The sequence below is a fragment of the Erpetoichthys calabaricus genome, chromosome 7 (assembly GCF_900747795.2).
Source record: "Erpetoichthys calabaricus chromosome 7, fErpCal1.3, whole genome shotgun sequence".
Classification (NCBI taxonomy): domain Eukaryota; kingdom Metazoa; phylum Chordata; class Cladistia; order Polypteriformes; family Polypteridae; genus Erpetoichthys; species Erpetoichthys calabaricus.
Window position 1 is genome coordinate 46787780 of NC_041400.2, and position 22584 is coordinate 46810363.

Here is a 22584-nt window from a genome sequence, read left to right on the forward strand (position 1 = left end):
TGCTTAGAATTCTGTGTGAAGAGTTCAATTTTTGGCTCATTTGACCAATAAATCTTTTCCCTTCATGATCTCAGAGTCTCTTAAACTGTTGTAAGAGTAGCTTCTGTCTAGCCTCTCTACCACAAATGCCTGACTGATGCAGTTCTCCTGAAATAGGTGTCCTACCAACAGCTTATCCGCACAGGACTTTTGAAGCTCTGTCAGAGTGACTATTGGATTCTTGGTCACATCCTTTACCAAGGCCCTTCTTGATCCTATGAACACTCATAGCTTTAGAAATGGTTTTATACCTTTGCCCATATCTATGTCTTGCAGTTTGATCACAGAGGTCTACAAAGAGGTCCTTGGACTTCATGGCCTGGTTTTTGTTCTGATCTGCAGTGTGAATTGTGTGATCTCATATATACAGATGTGTGCATTTCTAAATGATGTCTAATCAATTTAAATTATCTCAGGTGGTCTCTAATCAAGTTCTGACACACGTCAAGGATATTTAAGGCAAACTGGATGCTCCTGACCACAATTTGGAGTGTCACAGCATAGGATATGAATACTTATGTGAATGAGAGATTTCAGTTTTTGACTTTTTAATAAATTTGCAGACATTTCTGAAAATATGTTTTGATTTTGTCATTATGGGTTATTGAGTGTAGTTTGACAGGCTGTCCATTTAGAATCAAATCCCCAATACAATAAAGTGTGCAGAAACTGAAGGCATCTGAAAACTTTCTAAATCTAGCACAGAATAAACATTTGTGTACCTTAATGCATTTTGTACATTTATTATTGCCACATTAATATTGTTATTAAATTTGTATAAACATAATGCTCCATTAGTCGACTGTGGTATTAATAATTTTCTAAAATTCTTTTGCACGGAATTGTTTTAGCAGTTTGACAAGTCATAAACTCCTTCAATTAAAAAAAAAATAAACAGAATATTTTTTAACTTAAGAAGTAATACTGTTAAATAACGAAGAGTAAGTAGCTCAAGAAGAACAGAAACATACTAAAGTGAGCATTTCTTTATTTTAATCTTTTTCCTTTGATGTAATTTTTTATTCAATTGTACTGCACAGGGTAAAATTAATTTTCCATTCAGATATTAATAAAATTCACTGTGACCTTGTATGAAGTGTTTGCTAAGTGCGGCAGTCGAGTGATCCTTTGTACTAGAACATGAATCTGCCTATGGTTTATTACTTAAGCAGAGTTTAAAATGCCTTTACCATGATTTAGCTTGTCATTTTTTTTTTCTTAAGCAAATACTGGAAAAGTCAAACCGAAATGCTACCAAAGTGATATTCCTTATCACAGACGGCTACTCCAATGGTGGTGATCCACGGCCTACGGCTACTTCTTTGCGTGATATGGGTGTGGAAATTTTCACCTTTGGAATATGGCAAGGAAACATACGGGAACTTCATGACATGGCATCCTTTCCCAAGGAAGAACACTGCTACTTTGTTCACAACTTTGCGGAGTTTGAGGCATTGGCACGTCGAGCACTTCATGAAGGTAAGAGTTCATTGTTTTTTTTTTAAATGCTGACAAATGCACATTATTAATTTGTTATTTATTTTTGCACTGTGTAACTATTGCCAAATGGTTCCAGAACATTAACAGTAAACAGGAATAAAAAGTAAGAATTCCATTTTAGCTTGAAGGGTCTTACAGTTGCATAAAAGATTTAAAGCAGAAGAAGTGCTTGAATGTTTAGGCTAGTCAGAGGGCTGGGAAAGGATTAGCTTAACAATCAAGTGAATGCAGGAAAGAGTTTTATGAGACTTAAATAGTTGATTAATTGTGGTTTGCATTCCTGTAGAACCTCACTTTTAAAGGTCCCTTTTAAAGTGTGCAGAGCTTTGTATCAATTCATAGTTCATCCATCAATTTTTTGAGCCTGTTATTATACAGGGCCATGAGTTGCAAGTCTTCTGAACGATTTTCCTAGTTACATAATTATCATTACTCCCACAGTTGAATTACCCTTGTCTTTCTCTGACCAGGGCCGTTGCTTGACTGCTTATAATTTTGCATATGCTGTCCTTTCTAGTTTTCTTCCTGTAACATCTTAGCAAGAGTGCGCAAGAGCCAACATTGAATGGGATGCCAGTCCATTTCTGGCTACTTTTATGCGCACACTCTCCCATTCTTGTAATTAGCCAGTTTAAGGTCAGCAGTTAAGCTCAAGTGCATGTCCAATAGGTTTAAAAAAAATGTGGTGTCTACAGCAAACCCCACACAGTGTTCAGGGAAAATTTGTAAACTCAACCAAGGAATTTCTTGTGCCTGGATTTAAACACAGGAATTGAGCTGGAAGGCAGTAGTGCTAACCTGTCTATATACTGGGTTATTTAATTAAAGTACTAATGATTTATTTTTAATAACATGTTGTGGCACGCGGCTGGGGGTGGTACCCAGCCAGGATGCCCAAGAGGACCGGAGGAGGGCTCACACCTCCTCCAGACCACGAGGGGGGCGACCGCCCTGGTTGCTGTGCGGGCCATGGGTACAGAGCTTTGAAGCTCAACCCTGTAGGGGCCCGTGGTCACCGCCAGGGGGTGCCCCAATGCTTGAAGAGCCCTGGACCTTAGCACTTCCGCCACACCAGGAAGTGCTGGGGGGGAAAAGGAGCAGGGCCACCCGGAGTGCTTCCGGGATGCAGCTGGCACTTCCGCCACACTGGGGCGTGTCGGTGGAAGATTGCTGGAGCACACCTGGAGCACATCCGGGGGGACAATAAATGGGGCCGCCTCCCTTCATTCAGGGCTGGAGTCGTGTGGAAGAGGATGAGGTCTGGGAGAGGAAAGAGGCGGCCTGAAGAGAGGAAAGGCATTGTGTGTTGGCCTGGACTATTGGAGTGATTGGTGCTGCATCACTGGGTTTGCGTGTTTTGGAATTGTAAATAAATGTGTGTTGGACTTTAAACGATGTCCATCTGTCTGTGTCCGGGGTGCTTCCCACAATGTATATGTGGTAACAGTTGATATGATCTCTAGTTTATTTTGGTGTCTTCTTCTTTGAATATAAATATTTATCCATGATCCAGTATTTTTTCCTATGAGCTCTGAAGCTTGTAATTTCAATGATCACTTCATTCTGTAGTTTCCTTTTGTTCAGGGACTTTTTCTTTTATTTTAAAATTTTGACTTCATTTTGCCACAATACCATTTTGTTTTTCTTTGGGCTCTTCTATTTTGTGGCACACTTGCCTAGACACTGCATTCTATTGCCAGGGCATCTTGATGAGTGACTTCATTGCCATAGTAATCACACCAGCACAACGCTTCAGTATTTATCCAAGATTGTTGATAAATTCTGTAAACTTTTCATTTGTAGTTTCTTTTTTGTATTTCTGGTATAAGATCTTTTTCTGTATTGATTTTGAATTTGAGTTGTGGTATCATTTGAGTTTTGTCACATGTTTTGTCAGTCGCTTAGTTCTTTGGTTACATTTCATCCCCTGAACCTTTACCTTTTGCAGTCGTGGCTTGCCAGTTTTGCACCCTGATGTAAGAAGTATACAGTGTTTCTACATTTTTGTTCACAACTTAATATAATATAGAGAACATTTAGATAATACATTTTCCAAATATAATGTAAAAAATATGTACAGAATGGTGAAGTTAAGGTGTACCACATGGTTGTCTGAACAAGACCCGCTGTAGTAGTGGCAAAAAACCTAGAAATCTTGCAACAATGATTTTCATGAGAAGACTGCAACCTTGATTTGGACAAAGATGGTATGGCATATTGATTGATGGACCCAATAAAATATCAACATGGAGTTTTTAATGCATAATATTTATGTTCGTGAATAATCACTGCTTTATGAGGTTTGCATGGTTAATTAATTGACGATGAAAAGAACACATTTTTTCAAGGTCAAAACAAATTGCAGGGCTTGATTTTAATTTCCTTTAAACTACTTTCTTCAATTTTCAGATCTTCCATCTGGGAGTTATATTCAAGAGGATATTTCCCACTGTTCATCCCTGTGTGATGCAGGGCAGGACTGTTGCGATGTAATGGCAAGCTGCAAGTGTGGCACTCGCTCTGGTCAGTATGACTGTGTCTGTGAGAAGGGATATTATGGAAAAGGACTTCAAAATGAGTGCACAGGTACTAATTTCAAATCAATTACTTTTATTAACTCTAAGTACACTGGCAATGAGAGAATAGTGCCATACATGTTGAAGGAAATGTTGTGATTATTTATAGTACTGCCAGAAAATTAAAGATGACCTGGTGTGACAGAAAAATAATCAAAATACAATGTAAAATGAGCCAGCTGGTCTGGAGTAGTCAAAATAAAATGGGACAGATTTAACCTTTTTTTGTTAGGCCACTTAGGATTTTACAATATGAATTCTTTTAGGAAGAGAAAGGTTCACCTCTCCCATAAGTCTCATCTAGTATGATGGCTCAGCAGACAACTTCACACCTTTTAGCAGTTAGTCCTTGTTTGACTCTTACTCGTGTTGTCTAATTTTTTTGTCCATAGTCCCAATACATGCTTTTAATGTGATTGGTGATAGGTATTCATTATAGGGCAAATTCCTGAATCTTGACCAAGAAAATGTGGAAAATAAATATGAAATAATGTGCTTCTTTGGGAAATTCCTTAATTTATTACATTGTTGTGGGAATGTGGTTCGTCTAATTTTAGAAGCATCTAACTCTCAGTAGAAAACCAGCCTATCTCATAGTATACTCATAAGAACAGTTTTGATGAGAAAAGGCCATTTGGCTTAATAAAATCTGTCAGTCAGTATTCACCTAACTAGTATTTTGAGGTCTCTGAAGAGCTAGTGTCTACTGAAATATTTGATAACTTTCTCTATATTTGTATAGTTCTGTGAGTGAACAAAAGTTTTCTAAAACGAAACGAAATTTACCCTTAAAAGCTTCCATCTGTTCCCCATGCTGTTAAAATAGCTGTCAACATTCACCTGCTATGATTTGCTCTCAAGATAAAAAGAAAAAACTGTGAGCCATGAAAAACTAAATAATGTGTCAAAATTAGTTCAGTGGAAAAAAATGGGAAAGGCTTATTCAAGGAAGAAAGAAACTAAACCTCATAAACAAAGAATAACCAAAGACTAAATTTACAATAAATAATGTCATTACAAAAAGTAAGCCGAGAGTCAAATGAAAACAAAATCAATTAATGAGAAGAAAAAGCCAACTAGATAAAATAGAAAAATAAAAAGGCTCCTTAGCAGGAAAAATACCTTGTAAACCATTTTTTCAAAAGTTAATTGTAACAAAATGAAGTAAAGTAAAGTCTCAATGAACAATGAATAATCAGAAGAAAATTATAACTACAAAACAAAAAAAATGCAAAAAGACCACTCCAAAACAGGGAACACCCTTTAAACAATTGACATAAAGAATAATATTACTGTATTATAGATAACCAGTAATGGCGCATTGCACGAATACACTTGACTTGAGCATTCATAGTGTTCCTACTCTTTCTCTGTACGTTTAGCATTCATTTGCTCAGAGGTTGCTGCGGTTGCTGCTTCCTGAGCAGCTCTTCTTTTCTCCACCCTAGCGGCCTGCTTCTTCTGTTCTTATGTTGCCATCTTTTCGCATTGAAACTGATTAAGTCAGTGTTTGTGTTCCAATTACTTAGTACGTTTTCCTTAATTTTTCACTTAAGCTGGCACTTAAGTCTTCAATCTACCTCAAGAATAATTTAAGATAGGAAGAGGTAGGGGAAGTGATGGCGAAGGTGGTAGGGAATGCACCGCATGGCCGCCCTGCTGGCCACTGCAGAGAGTTGATTCTACAATAAAATGAAACATAAATAAAAAGAGGAATAACCTTGGAGGTCAATCATCACCCAAAAAGCAGATAGTAGATGTCACATAGTATATGTGTACCAAATTTCAGGTCAATAGGTCTAACGGTTTGCGAGCTACAGGTGATTTAAAATCCTGGACAGACAAACGGACAGCCATGGTAGCGTATTATATCAGAAGATTAAATAACCACAAATTTTATCTTTAAAGAGAAGCAGGGAACAGGAAAAGTAAAACAATAATAATAAAACAAGTAAAGCTGATAGCTCAATGATTAAGAAAAAAAGGACAACTAATGAAAAAAATGCTGAATAAAATTACCACAAGAAAATTATTTAGGAAAAACAACAAAACAATTAATGAAAAAAGAAAATAATTGTTAAACAAAGCTACCTGACACCTGACACCAGCATACTAATTTCTGTAATAATTTTGAACATTTCTGAGATGTCTACTCTTAAACTCCAAATTCTTAAATGAAAAGGTTCTGTTACTTCATATGTACAGTATTTCTTCATATCTTCTACTCAAGAGTCCTGTTTATTCGCTCTTTCATGGACTTTCTTTAGTGCTGCTGTATCTTTTTTGGTAGTGTGTAAAATGGGAATCCAAATTAAACAAAACAAAATGTTTAAATGTTTAGCCAATTTGAGGTTGAAAACCGTTTAGAAAATTAAAAAAGAAAACAATTAGCATTTAAAACCCTTCTCCTGCTACCTCCTACCCCCAATCACAAAACATTTTACAGAGAAAACAAGATTTCAAAATAGTTTCCTTGATAAATATCAGGTTGATTCTATAAATCAAATCTGCATACCTGAATGAAATCAAGTGTTATAAAAAGGTGACCACTGACCATCCAAGGTAAAATGGGTTTTGCTGGTCCTCCTCATTTTGCACACGCTATATACACTCAAAATCAGAACATATAAATACATTGATACCACACTGGCAGTTACACCTTTATTACACAAGCTTACAGTTAAGCAATGAGTAAACACAGTAAAACTGAGATACGGGAGTGTGTTAGGCACACTAAAAAAAGAGGTGTCAGAACTCAAATTCAGAATGGTGAGTAATATTGTGAATACAATAATCAGTCTTTATCATCACCTCTGTTTAATTTACTGTACATAAATGATTTGGATAGGAATGTAAATAACAGACTGCTTATTTTAACTAGATGATAATTCCCTAGGTGGATTGGCAGATAATCTTGAATCCATTGAAACATTATAGAGGAATGTGGACAGCATACATTGGGAGGATTTATGGCAGATGAAGTTTAATTCAAGTAAATATAAAGTATTACATGTAGGTAGTAAAAATTGAAAGTGGAGTAGGATTCAGCAGTCATACTAGACTGGTCACTATCAACTGCCAGACAGTGTTCAGAAGCCATTAAGATGTGTAGAATGCAAGTCCAAGGAGGTTATGCTTAAGTTTTATAACGCACTGGTTAGTTCTTGCCTGGAATACTTTGTACAGTTTTGGTCTCCAGGCTACCAAAAACACAAAGAAATGCCAGAAAAAGTCCAGGGAAGAGCGACTAAATTGATTCAAGGAATAAGAGGTATGAGCTATGAGGAGAGACTTTGGGAGATCAACCTTTTCACTTTAAGCAAAGGAAGATTAAGAGATGACATGATTGGAGCATTTAAAATTATTAAAGGGATTAGTCCAGTGGATCAAGACAGTTACTTTAAAATTAGTTTAGCAAGAACATGGGGGCACATTTGGAAACTTGTTAAGGGTAAATTCCACACAAACATTACAATGTTTTACCTTTGCACAGAGAACCAGAGACACACAGAATAAGTTACCAAGTAGTGTGGTAGACAGTAGGATCTTTAAAACTACACTTGATATTTCTTTGGAGGAATTAAGTGAATAGGACTGGCAAGCTTTTTTGGGCTGAATGGTCTGTTCTCATGTTGATGTTTCTAAAGTTCGAATCCTATATAACAGCTGTCAATGTCAGTGAGCACAGAAGCTTTAACCATTATAAGCATTGGTAGTGTTACTTGCAACTGCGTTTTCTGCTTAGAGGTACACAGAGTGTTATATTGTTCAATGCTTTTACTTTCATAAAAGAAAATGATGTTAGTTTTGAAACTCTGTATTTAAAATCAAAAGGTTTGTGTTTTTAAAGTTTTCCTTCTCTTTGTTCTAACTTGAGGGCAGCTTTCTGAAAGTAAGCATTCAGGAACCCATGAGAGCTTCTGTTGTTTTTTTATTAAAATCTACAGGAGTTCCTCTCCATTTCAGAGTATGTAGAATTTCTCATCAAGGGAATGATCCATATTTGCGAGTGTATGTCCTTCCTTACATGAGCCAGTTACTTGGTACCTGCTGTGCTGGAGGTTTGCACATGTGCAAGTTCACCAATAACTGTTGTACTCTACATTATGTAAACATATCTTACCTAGTGGAATATAGTTCACCTTGTCCTCTTTTATTTAATCCCCTTTTCTTAGGTTCAATTGAAATAGCTAAAACAACAAAAAAGGAAGTGGTGAAATCCAATACTTTATAACCCACTTCGCATATTCCATATAATGGAGCGAGAACAAGAGGGCAAGAATAGTGAAAAGAGAAAGGCATCCTAGTAGCAAACAGGAGAATGCATGCTACACATTTGAAACTCATCGTCCTAATTACATAAGTATAAAGCATGCAATAAATTGTGGAGCTTTTCTGTTATGTTAGCAGACATTTAGAGGTACAGTTTGATTCACATTACCTTCTTGTGCTCAGCAGAATATGCCAAAAATAAGGTAAAAACTATATCTGTCAATTTTTGGCATATTCTGTTGAGCATGAGAAGGTAATGTGAATCACACTGTACCTCTAAATGTCTGCTAACATAACAGAAAGGCTGAAACTGAAACTAAACTTACATTTACATGTTGCCGATTCGTTATACTGTACAAAACATTTAGCAAATTTAACATCTCTTGTGGAGACCAAAACTATGTACTGCTTTTAGATGAGATGTTTAAACTTAAGAAAACTTTGTCCTAATTTGTTCTTAATAAATTGTGGTTTGTAGCCTAACTTCCTTTTACATTGTCTGGGTATGGAATATGAAAAGTCTATTATGCTACCTGCTATAAGACCATTTTTAGATCTCTCTTTGTGGAATCATACTAATATTTTTTAATTTCCACCAAACACTTCTTTTATTTACATTAAATTTCATCTGACAAAATCTACGGAAGTCTAAATTCTATCCATGACTGTCAGTAATTATTCTACTCACTTTAGGTAATCCACCATTCCACCCAATTTATTGTCATGTGCAAATTTAGTTTGGTGACATTGATATCAAGGCCATTTATATAATTTTTTTAAAAAGTGGCCCCAAGCACTGATCCATGAGGCACACTGCTGTTAGCATCACCTAAGTCAGATAAAGTTCCTTTCACTATAACCTTATGCCTTGTGCGTTTCATAGAATTGTGTACCCTTTAAAACATTGTGGCTTGAAGATTTCTTCTAGTTTGATAACCAGCCTTGTTTAAAATACCTTATCTAAATTGTTTGAGAAATCAAGATGAATAATATTTACGTGCTCTTCTGATCAAATGTTTTTTGCTTCCAACTCTATTAAACATAAACTCCTTCTTCTAAACCCATCTTCAAACATAATGATTAAAAATGTGTGATGGATAAGTTAATAATCATAAAATGTGACTACAGTGAAAGCAAAATAATGATTTATTTATCTGTACAGTCTTTCAAAAAGAACTAAACTTCAGCATTTATCCATAAAGATTGTAAAAATATTCCTGAAGCCAAACTCATAACATTAAACCATCTGTGGGTGAGGCAGTCACAAAGCCATTAGTGTGACAATTGCTGGAAGATAAAAGGCAAGGCACAGCTGGTTCAGAAGCTTTTGAACATTCCGACAACGCAGCATTTGTTAAGAGTTGTCATTCAATGTGATGAAATAGCAGCATTTTTGCCTTTCAAATCAAGTAATTAAACCAAAGACTTTGTAAAAAATATGGCTAGACAACAAGGAAACAATTGTGCTGTTAAACCATCAACCTCATTGTTTTTAACTCTGAAATCTGGGAATAAATCATTCCGTGAAGTCTTAAATTATGGGCAAGGATTTTAAATGTTGCATTATTGGTGAAAATAAGGTCAAATTTTATTCTTTGGCACATTTGACAGTATTCATCATTACAGGGAATTTAATAGAGCATGGAAGAATTCAATTGAAGTTTACCAATCCTTTGTACTAGTGATCAGTGGATAGTTAAAAGATATATGCTACAAGAGATGGGTTTCTGGGATAATGGCCTCATGTCATCAATCGACTGTGTTCAGTTTGAGTCTGGAACTTGACGAAGAGTGTATCATGTCTCCTCTCATCTCATCTTATCTCATTTTCTTTGCCGTTTTTCCTGGTGAGGTTCGCGGTGGCAGCAGGACAAGCAGATCAACCCATATTTTCCTGTTCCCATGCTACAGATTCTAGCTCTTTCTTTGGAATTCCCAGGCGTTTCCAAGTCAGCCAAGATATATGGTCCTGGGTCTGCCTCAGTGTCTCCACCTCAACTGGCGCTTCTCAGTCTTGAGGAGTATAGACTACTTTGAGACTCTTCTGATTCTCTGAGCTTCTCAATCTGTCGCAGAGTGTCAACCCAGCTACTCTGCGAAGAAACCTAATTTCTACCGCTTGTATCTGTGATCTCATTCTCTCTCGGTCATTATCCACAGTTCATAACCATAGGTGAGGACAAGGATGTAGATCGACTGGTAAACTGAGAGCTTTATCTTTAGGCTCAGCTCCTGCTTCATCACCACAGATCGGTATAATGCCGTCAGAACAGCTGCTACCACTCCAGTCTGCTTGTTGTTTCCAGATTCTCTTTTGTCAACACTCTGAACAAGATCTCAAGATATGTGAACTCCTCCACTAAGGGCACTTCTTCCTCCCTTATCAAGAGAGAATAATCCCTTCTTTTCCGAGAGAGAACGATGACTTGGCTGCACCTTGAAATCTTGTCCATGAAAACCACAAACAGGAGTTAGTGACAAGACATAGCCTTGATGGACTCTAACAACCACACTGAACAAATTTGATTTAATACCAAGTATTTGGATGCAGCTCTCACTGCATTCATATTGGGAACAAACAGCATGCAAGAGCTGCCCTGTTTCCCCATATCCCTCCAGCAAATTCCTACAACACATGACTTGGGACACAGTCATATGAGTTTTTTCAGATCTACAAAACACATGTAGACTGGGTTATCATAGACAAGACATACAGGTGTATCTGAGATATCCAGTTTGGGATCCAAAGGGTTACATCTCTTCTATCTGTAAAAAACTAGACAAAAAAACACCCTGAAATCTCCCTACCAATTTTACGATACTGGTGAACTTGCAGAGGCGTCAGCATCAGGACAGGTCGTATCTTGTCCGATACAGATATGTAGTCGAGTGCAACTGTGGCAAAAATTGAGTGGGACAGGTTGGAACCTGTCTCAGGCAATGTATGGTAGCTCGTTGTTTGAACGTTTAATGTGCAGGTACCACAAAGCTGAGTTTGTCTACTTCAGTTGAATAAGCAAGTGAGGTACATGCAAGCGCTGAAATAATTAAAAAGTGCATGCCTGCACCATCTCACCAAGTGCAAGTCACACTTGTATAAGCTTCTACATCTTCCGTAGAATTCACACCAACTCCCATGGCCGTAGTTGAGCGTGAGCAAAGCGGACTGCTCCATACACGCGCACATACTGGTCTATCATTTACTGTATATTTGTCTAATGACGTCTTCTTGGCCTTATTAGGCTTTGATGTATTATGTTTCAGGCTTGAATATTAGCACCTGTGGCTATGGGATTATGGCCGTCTTCAAGAAAATAGTGGCTTATACTCTGTGCGGAAAGGGTGAACAGCTGTCCATGAGGAAGAACTCAAGTATTTTTGGGTCCTGACTACAATAAGTGCAACAGAATGTAATTGGTGCAGTAGAATACAGCAATCCATGAAGATCTGTGAGAAAGACTAATACTTTGAGAGTAACCAGTTGAAGTAGTTTGAGCATTCAGATATAGTGCCCACCTGGCATTTCTAATGGAGATGTACCTATAGGGTGTTACAGGATATTCCGGTGAGAATTTATATCAAATTGATAAATTCAACAGCAGAAGAAAATTGACAAAATATTAGCACACAGGAAAATGGCTGAAGCATTCACAGAACCTCGAAAAAATGTATTAAGGACAGAGAACAATGTGGTGTTAAAATACAGCAACAAGCTGAAACAAGAGAAGCTGAAGTGGCATTGCACTGAGTTGATTGAGTATATATTTCTGGCATTTATTCTACAGTTGTGTAGGTGTCTTCACTGCTTTTTTTCTTTAAGCTACCACAGCAGATTTTCAAGAGACAATGATGATCATGTTTTTCAACATGTATGGATTTGTTCATAAATAGTTTGTTCCTCACAGACAGATTGTTAACTTTACAATGAACTGCTGTGGTGTCTAAGAGAAAGCATCAGGAAAAATAAAACATCTAGAGCAGTGGTGCACCAAAAACTACACTTTACACCATGACAACACACCTATACACACTGACCAAAAACAATGTGATTGTTACTTTGCACCCCCTATATTTACCCAGTCTCACTCCCTGTGGTTTCTTTTTGTTCCCAAAATTAAAATTGAGACTGAAAAGAAGAAGATTTGCTACTGTGGAAGAAATCCAGGAAAAAATGCTGGAGGCTCGAGACATGGTAACAAAAGATGAGTTCAGGAAACGTTTCCAAGAATGTGAGAAGCACTCAGACAAATGTATTGCACCTTAAGGAGAATACTTTGACGGTGCAAAAGGGAATAGCTGTAAATTTTATGATAACTTTTTTTTTAATAATTACTAGACTTTTTTGGTCCCCCTCATATTATAACAGAACATAACTCAATCAAATAAATGAAAATCATACAGCAAGTACAGTAGTATGCTCCAAAAACCATATGTAAAATTCAGGATTAAACCCCCATCTGACAATGAGTGCATAATGACTAGAGAGCCCTGTCTAAAATGGTTATTTTGTGTTGGATAAAACAACAAGTAAAATAAAAAACGATTGATCAGAGCTCTGGCATATTTAGATTAGGATTACATGAATGAGCTCTTGCCAAATTCTGAAAATTTTTTGAACAGATTGTTGATTTTCAATGTTTTCCAATTTGAGATAACAGAGACCATTACTTTCCCAGTGAATTAGTAAGAGTAAAATGGAACTCTTACAATTGAGCAAAACAAGCCTTTGTGTTAGCAGTGTTGACCAGGATATTTTCCATAGCATAATTTTATCCTATCTGGTTTAACTCCAAATATTGCAGTTAAGGTATTAATAGTGATTTCAAACCTAAGACTATCTGAGAGACATGGAAAAACAATTCCCCAAAATAGTTTAAGTGTGGGACATTCTCAAAGCATATGATCTAGCAATGCATTCACTTGATGATATTGCACTAAGGTTGGATTGATCCCTGAATATATTTTAGACAATTTTATATGAGATATGTTGGATCAATTAACAATTCTTAGTTGAAATAGGGTGTGTTTGGTACATACTATACTAGAATATATTATATGAATGATAGAATTAAACTACTTTTTTGAAATTTTAATTGAGAGATCCCTTTCATATTGTTCCATAATTTTATTACGGACAAAGTTCCTTAATATTTTTCAATATAGCTGGATATATAGTCTGAATCTTCATCCACCTTTAGCCAGTATTACCTCAGAGCCATGATATTTCCCTACCAGATGTTGTGTAATGAACTTCCCTAAGTATTTGAAATTATTATTAAAATGGTAATAACAAGCATCCACTTTGTCTTCTTAAACATTTTCCACTGTTTTCTATTATATGCTTAAAGTAATGACTTACCTAGAAAAATATTGCATACATCAAGTGGCATCAAACCCAACCTCCTCCAGAAACTGCAGTGGAATATCTTTACTAACATAAACATATAGTAAGAGAGTTTTTAACTTAACATCAAATACTCAAATTTTAGAGGCATTGCTTCAGAGTATCCTGGAACATCTAATCCCTCTGATATTACAGTATTTACATGTGTACTGTATATGTATTTGTGAAAAGCAGCGTTTACCTTACAAATGCTTAAAGGTTATTTGATTGAATTTCTCGTTGTGTGCATTTTTTCTTATTTACATCTGTCAATGTGAGGTTTTCTCAGTGTGTTTTTCTTGGCATGCTTTTGCTAATGTGCCCTTGTGAGAGAAAAATGTACTTGAACCTGCCTGCCTGTTTTACTAGGACACCCTGAAATTTGTACAAGCACATTCAAATTGGAAAATGAGACTATCTATAACATTTAAATTTATATTTTGTTCTCTGATAAGTTTACATATAAGAAGTCTAATTTGTTTTAACCAGGTATTACCCATGTCTCTTAATGATTAACTATTTTGGCTCTCTACATAATACATAATAGCAGAAATGTGCTTCTGGACCATACCATTTATCTGTATGTTGATTGGTGTGTTTGAAATGCTTCCTAGTCATTATATGTAAATGATCCTAGCAGATTTGCGGAAGCCATCTGTCTGTCTATCTATTATATAGTACCTCTATCTATCTATCTATCTATCTATCTATCTATCTATCTATCTATCTATCTATCTATCTATCTATCTATCTATCTATCTATCTATCTATCTATCTATCTATCTATCTATCTATCTATCTATCTATCTATCTATCTATCTATCTATCTATCTATCTATCTATTTTCCTCGTCATTCCACACAATCCCATGGTCCTCATTATACTGTTAATGCACACCTTGGCCTGTCCATTACCAGACCCACAGGACAAATCCAGCCTATTAAATGTATTATATCTTTCCACCAAGCTACCCAAAACTTCAGTCCATGACATTCTCCTTTTTCTTCCCATAACTTGCCCTATAGAAAGCAACAGGTGCTCCTGTCACCCAAATGTTATATTACACCTGCCCCCAAATTGCCCAGTCCTCTGCCAACTTGCCCAGTTCTCCATTTGACCAAAACAAATACCATAATGTCCATCTCTGAAATCTTCAAATAATGTGGACTTCCTTCTGTCCTATAACACATCCATAGCATAAGTCAATCCAAATCTTATTCTGCCTCTGTTAATAGAGTGCCGAGTCCTTGGCCATTTCCACTGTATTCCATAAATTCACATCATATAATCACTAGTCCTCTGATATTTATGAAGAGTTGCATCCCAGTTTATCATTTAGCACACACACAGAGCCATTCCCACCGCAATTTTATTCTACACTTGCTGCCAGTCTGCCCAGTCCTATGCAAGTTTTCCAGGCTTATCTCACCTGGGCACAAATTCACAATGTAAGATCCACAGACCCGCATATGTTAAAAAACAACTCACTCCCCAACCTGTCTTGTACTTCACCCACAGACAAGTCAAACCTAAATCTTATTCTGCCTTTTCTATTAGGGTACCTATATTTTTTTGAACATAAATGTTGCCCTCCTTTCCATCAGGCCTGTAAATTTCTCGCTTACTTTCTGACTAAATTGAGTCATTCACTAAGCCTGCCAAAAAATGTAGCCTAATGTTATCATCTAGATCTGTGTTTCCCAACCATTATTTTTATGTAGTGATCCACATTTTGTAGCTAAAATCAACCCAAGGTGCTACCCTGCCTTACTAACCACAAATAAATATATAGTATATCTTATACACTTGCTCATCTGCCCAAAGGGGCGGGGCTACCAGAGAAGCTAAAAGAGGAGCTCTGAGATCAGCTTTTGCGGACACGGAACTTAGTGAGCACTTTGGTGGCATCTCCAAGCTGTTTTGCCTCTTTGCTGCCCATCTCTACCTCAGAGGCAACTCACATGCCCTGTGAGCCTGGCAGGTGACCACACACCTAGGGCAGATGGACTTTAGCAGCCAGGAGACACATTTGAAGTGTTCTAACATGGCGATCGCAAAGCTGCTTTTATGCCAACTTCTCCAGGTAGTCCTATCCTCTTCAGACAGGTCTCGACCTCCTGCAGAGCTTGTCCCTTTCAGTTTCAGACCCAAGTGAGCTACACTATTATTTCCACGGCATGGCACACCTGGGTAGCTCTCTCACCGCATACTGGTTGAAAAACACTGGTCTAGATGACTTCGGATACTTTCATGCCACTTGCACTTTTCAGAAAGATATTTTACGTCTTGTACCCCATTGTCCACAACACTTTGGTACCACCACTTTGAAACAGCACACAGAGAAAGCAAAAAAAAGGCATTGCTTACATCACATCCAGTTAACCAACTCCATTTGTCATAACAAGAGTGAGAAAAAGTCCATTTGTAAGCTTGTCTTCTCTTTTTCTTCAAGTGAGCAATTTATGAAGGGTGTTTCATTAAAGAAATTTCTGAAGTTCCACTTGAAGATGCCATCTCCCTAAAATCGCCCTCACTCATCTGTAGTTATGTTAATGGCTGGTGTGAACTGTGAACCATGGATGTGAACATGAAATAGTATGTTGACGATTGTCCAATCGCATTAGATTGGCCAATAAAAGAGCTGTGTCCCTGGAAAAAATCTGAAAGCAACCAATTAAAAGGGAGCCTCAAGTCACCTGCTTGCCAAAATATCTAGGACTTACATGCACTCTCATTTGGCTGGTGTCTTTCACTCTGGAAATATAGGTATTCACACAGAATTTTTTTTTATTCACACAGAAATTAAACAAATATAAGCCGGAACCAATTTTTAATGGATATTGACATGCACTGACATCAGGATCTTTGTGCAAATAAAAAAAATTATTTCTTAATTATTTCACATTACCTAATTCATTTAAGTAGAGTTTTTAAAATATTTGGGGGTGGAAGGGCGCCCCAGTGCCCTGCATTACAAACCGCCACTTCTTTTAACCCTGCTTTTTTTGTGATATTCAATTCATAGCTTACACTTAGCACAACTGGATGGGATGACCCGTGATCCTGGACTGGATTAAGTGGGTTTAAGAAATGAATATATGGGTGAAACTATATTGTTTCTATCACCCTTTTCAAGTCTGTTTTATAGAATTATTTTATATTGTTAATGATATTCAAATTTTGCAAATCTGATATCGTAATCAGGTTAATTATTTACATAGTGCGTAATGAGTTTTGACTATAAAATGAAATCCTTGCAATAAATCAAGTTTTTTAAACAGAATAATGTAACAAAATCTAATAAACTAGCAAACCATGAGGTGTCTAAATTGTTTATAAAAATGAAGTATCTGAGTTTTAAGTAATAATAGGATTCTCTGCAATTGTACTGAGAAAGAAACTATGTGGATTCCATTTAATTGCTGCATAACTTTCATTCCATGAATACCAAGACAATAAACTATTTGAAAAGCTTGAAATGTTGATTGCTGTCAGGGGAGTGACACTGTAGTACAGTATGTTTCAATTAAATCCTGCTTTTATTGTTTCCATGTACCTCTGCAGTGGAGCATTCCCATTCTCATGTCAGTTCTTATCTTTACTGTTTTTGGCTGAATTAAACAGAGTAAGAGTTAAAGAATGTGCAACATAAAGTTTTGGCAGCTTTTACTTTTTATATACTTTACACAAATTTCATTCTTATTTTTCATTTTTTTTTAACTAAGGGTAAGGTCAATTTGTAAGATTAAATAAGCTGTATTGCTGTTATGTGTATGAGTGATTTTAAACACCATTAGCATTAAGGTTTATCATTTTATTATTATTCAATCTATTGATCCTTTCTCTGATTACTTTATATCCATTTATGTAGTTGAGAGATGTTGGTGCTTTCCCAGCAGTATCATGCACAAGATGGGAGCCTACCCTGTGGACAGGTTGCCAGCACATTATGAGGCACACTCACACACACTAGGGCAATTAACCATTTCTTTAGAATGTTGTTGGAGAAGAACGTGTTTGGGAACAAGGAAAGTATGCAGACCTGACACAGACAGTCACTAGGATGACATTTCAACACATTCTTCTGGAGTTGTAAATGTACTTTTTTGCCCACCCTATCACCTTCTCTTACCCCAAGTGAGGTTCTATAGCAGAAACTTGTGGATTTAAAAAAAAAAAAAAATATATATATACACAGATTTAGATACAGTATATTAGTCCATTAGTTCATGGTTTTTCCTCGAATCCATTCATCACTGCAGAAGATTGGTTTGGCCTTCCAAATGTTTGTTACTGAAAGTCAGCTGTAACAGCTATTTAACCTTTAACATTGTGTGCTTTTAAACTTAACCACATGGTGATTGATGGTATTTTATTTTTCTGTTTTATTTCTGAAAATATTTTTATTGCTCTGAAAGATCACTTAAATTCTAAAATGAATATGCAAAAATTATGCATATTAGTTGCAACACGTGGATATAGATGGGATGACTTTTTTTTTTTTGGTTTTTCATCTCAGTTCATTATATTCTTATATAGCCCTCTCCCCTGAAAATAGGCTTAAGGTGGCAATGCTACTTTTCTCTATTTCAGCTCGTAACCTTAGTATCACAGGTGCCAGGCCTGATTAGGAGTAAATAGAGTAGCATTCTTAAAATTTGCAATATTTTGACTTTTCTACCTGTTAATTTGCTCATTATTAGTTCTAGAGTGTTGTTGCTTGGAGTCACCTCATAGTTCTTGGACTCTAACCTAACAGGGATGTTGTGTGCAAAGCTTTTCTAGCATTTATATGACATTTTGTGAGAACTCCAATTTTCTCTTATGTTAAGATTTAAGATGATAGTCAACTCCAAACTGGAGTGTGTAAGGGCCCAGAAGCACTCAGACCATGAAGACACAATAGCTGCCCCTTTTTATCATGTTATTCAATTTATATAAATACAGCCCATATACAAACAGTACAAATGACAATATTATTTTTAGTGAGAAGTCAAGCAAAATGACACCTTTTAGTGGCTAACCAATGACTCACTGACTAAATAGATTACAATATGCAAGCATTCGAGGCAACTCAGGCCCCTTCTTCAGCATAAAAGAGCATAAAAGTTGTCATTTTGCTTGACTTTTCACTACATTCATAATGGCTGACATAGTACAACAACCTAGTACTAATATAATTTTTGAAATTACGCTTTCAACTATTATTTTAATAATGCCATTTTTTCAGTTGTAATCTTGTTTTCTATCTTCTCTTTAGATATTTACATTTCAAAATGCCTTTTTCTGCAGCTCAAATAGTGTCTGTCATTCCCAATGCAAGCTAAAATACTTTTATATGCGGGTATACAGTATATACAAGAAAGATCTTTCTTTGAAAATAAGTTAGTATAGCAAAGCATCATATACTGTACTATACAGTATATAACCAATTAAAGCAAAAGTCACAGTGATTACCGATTGTATTTGTTACATACTAGAGAAATTGTAAAGTTAGTTGCTGTCATGCCCAGTGTTGGTTGCTGGTTGCTGGTTGCTTGCCTTGCGGATGCTACTGGGAATAGTGGTCCCCTGCAAACCTTGTTCAGGTTTTGGCCTTGTTTCATTTGGACTACTGCAACTCTCTGCTGGTAGAAGTACCGACATGTTTCACCAAGTCGCTGCAGATGACTCTGGTGTTTAACCAGCCAAGGTAGGCATGTGTCACTCATTTTTCAGATCACTACATTGGCTCCCTGTAGTGGCAACCTTGATGTTTGCTTACAGAATAAGCAGTGTGCCTGCACCTATATATATGGAGACACTTGTGAAAACCTGTTCTTCCTCTTGACCACTCAGGTGTGCTGATGAACAGCGTCTGGTGATACCACCTCTACGGGGTATCATATCTAAATTTAGACTCTTTTCATGTGTAAGGCTCCTCCATTTGAAATTATGACTCCCTCAATGCATTTAAGAAGCATTTGAAGACTCGCTTGCTTGGTGAATTTATGTCTACCTTTATGTTTTGTAACCTACAAATTGTAACTCACTTGTATTTTGTTTTGAGTTGTTCACGTGTGATGATCAATTTTGTAACGTTGTCCTGTAAGACCTGTTCTCAAACAGTCCCTGTTTTGTCGTGTAGGGTCCTATGGTGACCCTATTTTCCCCTTTATATTCTTTATTGTGTAGGCCTAAATAAAACTACTCAAGTACTTTAGTACTTCTTTCCCACTTCCCTTCAACATCTGTAAGCTCAGGTAATTAGACAGAGTGAAGGAACAGGAATGACCTAAATTACACATGTACAGTAATTATGTATTATTGATAATATGCACAAATTATTAAGGAAGCAAATACAAACCATAAAATTGAGCCTAAGGTGCAGTGTATGGCTCTGTGTTTATTTTTAGTATAACTTGCTTTGCTACCTCATGGCCTTTGAATGGAGTATTAAAACAGTCCACATGCTTGTCTCAGTATGGCTACCAAAATAGAGTTGTCTTCATCACAGTCTTCTCTTCATGGCCAAATGGTGTGAGAGAGTGGTAAATACAAGGTGACCAACTTTATACCATTCTTATCACAAAACATGAAGCAATGGGGCAATTAAAAACCAATCATGAACAGCCATTCAGACCAATAGAATTAGTTTATCTCTCCCTTCCTGGGGCGGTTACCAATAAAAGTGCTCAGGTACAACTCAGTTGCTTTGTTTAGGCAGCTTATGGCCTTCCTGCAGGGGATGGCTTATAGATCTTATAGATCTAAATCCATAACCTCATAAATTTCACATCTCTAGTCAGTCCTAAAGAATGGGTTTAGGGGTGTTTAGTTAGGCGAACATCAACGCACCTCTCTTCTCATCAGTAAAATAAAACATGCCTCCTGAAATGTTTACATTTTCATTTACTTATTTGGCCAATGTTTTTACCCAAAGCGACTTACACTATCTAATATTAGATTTGCTTTGTCTTTCTTACAAATAGAGACAAGCGAAGTATTTATCAAGTATTTATATGCTTGGTATCACTCCACTACAGTCACCCAGGCTGATGTTTACTTGATTATTTATTAAGTGACTTACTTAAGTCTTTTGTAAGTTCCTTTGGATGAAATTGTCTGCTATGCAAATAAATGTCATTGCAAGTCAGTTTAAAAATCAAAGATTAATCAGATCTGCAAAACTATCTCCCATTATATTTTAATTATGTCACTTAACTTAATTCAGTTGTATTTTTTTAAATTATACTGCATGTAGTGAACTGAATGAAAAATTTGTTTGCTGGGAAATTAACCAAATAGGCTGATTACAAAGAACAAAGAGGACAACAGCAAATATTCACATTTTTACAAGTGCAGAGTCTGGCAGTCAATACAATTTCTTCAGGTTGCTGTGGTCCTGTAAATGCTGTCAAAGTTGTCATTCCAGGATTATTATCAATCAGCTTTAAAGATACTGTACCTGTAACATCATGAAACATGAACATCATGTACCAAGGCACACAATTTCATATCCTTTAGTATTAGTCTAAAAAGTCAGCATGTCTTGCAAATTTAAATTTCTTTTCCAAACATGAAGGATTTTGTATACCTTTTTGCAAATAACAGAAAAACATTAATTTGTATTTTCCTTCTGCATGTTTTTTTGTACACTGTCCATTTTATGACATCTTGTTTGACGGTAAGTAGCTGTCCGAGAACAACAAAAAGTCCAAGAAATCAACATCAGATGGGAAATAATGAAGCTGTAACCCGGATTAGATTCTAGACTTTGTTATAACGGACTTTAATGATAGATGACCCGATATGAGACCTTACTCATGCCTATTGGTGTGTGGTAAATGAGCTATGGTTTAGGCAGGTGCTCTGTTATTTGGTAGGTGGAGGGATCAGAGTAGCAGCTGGATTCTTTGGCATGTCAGCTAAATGGCTCTTTTATTCTCACTTCTTAAGGCTGACTTATGCAAAAATGTCCACATCTGTATTTGCAATGCCCCAATATACTGTATGTAAACACTAGAAATCTTCACAGATGGCTGCACATTTTAGTGAATGTTGAACGGGTTGCTATCAAAAGCACTGGATGGCTCCACTGAAGCAGATAATGAACATCCATACACAGCCCATCACTGTCTGGGCCTCTTTCATTTCACTCTGTGTGTCTGAGACATCTTTGCCTGCTGAGCTCTTACCCCATCGTCTGTTTCTGCATATGAGTTTCATTTGCTTCGTGGACTTTTTGTTATTAAACCAGCCCTTTCTGTCAGGGAGTCTCTGTTTGCCTATCTGTCTGCATTGCAGAGGTCCTGCACTCACTGGAACAGCTAAAATGGGCTGAGTCAGATTACATTTTACCCTTTTTTTAAAGTCACACTGGTTCACAGACTGACATGCAGGAGGCATTTCTCTGTAAAGATGAGTTGCCACAGCTAGACATGAAGCTTACTTTGATGGGATGTGATGTCTGACTTCTCAATCTTGTAAAGAGTTATTAAAACTCATACAGTGAACCTCCACTCTCAGGATAATGTCCACCTGGCTATAAGTATAGCAAATGGTGTGCCTGCTTAATTAAAGACACTCAACTGGCAAAGACTTCAAACTACAAAGGAATGCAAAACTTGCTGCCACTCTGGGCCTGACTACATACTGTAGGTCTTATGTTCATGGATGCTGAATTGTCATAATCATTATGTTGGACTCTGGGGTGGGGATTGCAATAAACATAAATACTTGTTATAATAATTCACTTTGGACACAATTAACAGTTATTGTAATGTATATTGAAAGATTCGGCAGCAGAGGACCACTGTAATGCTTTAATTTAAA

General features: G+C 36.6%; 1 protein-coding gene across 1 annotated transcript in view; it reads left to right on the forward strand.

Annotated features, from left to right (window-relative positions):
• The window catches only part of LOC114654317 (sushi, von Willebrand factor type A, EGF and pentraxin domain-containing protein 1), a 328570-nt gene that overhangs the window by 64409 nt on the left and 241577 nt on the right, over positions 1 to 22584 (forward strand). Inside the window, 2 exon segments of the mRNA XM_028804783.2 lie at positions 1263 to 1518; positions 3949 to 4125. Coding sequence (XP_028660616.2) covers positions 1263 to 1518; positions 3949 to 4125 — 433 coding nt within the window.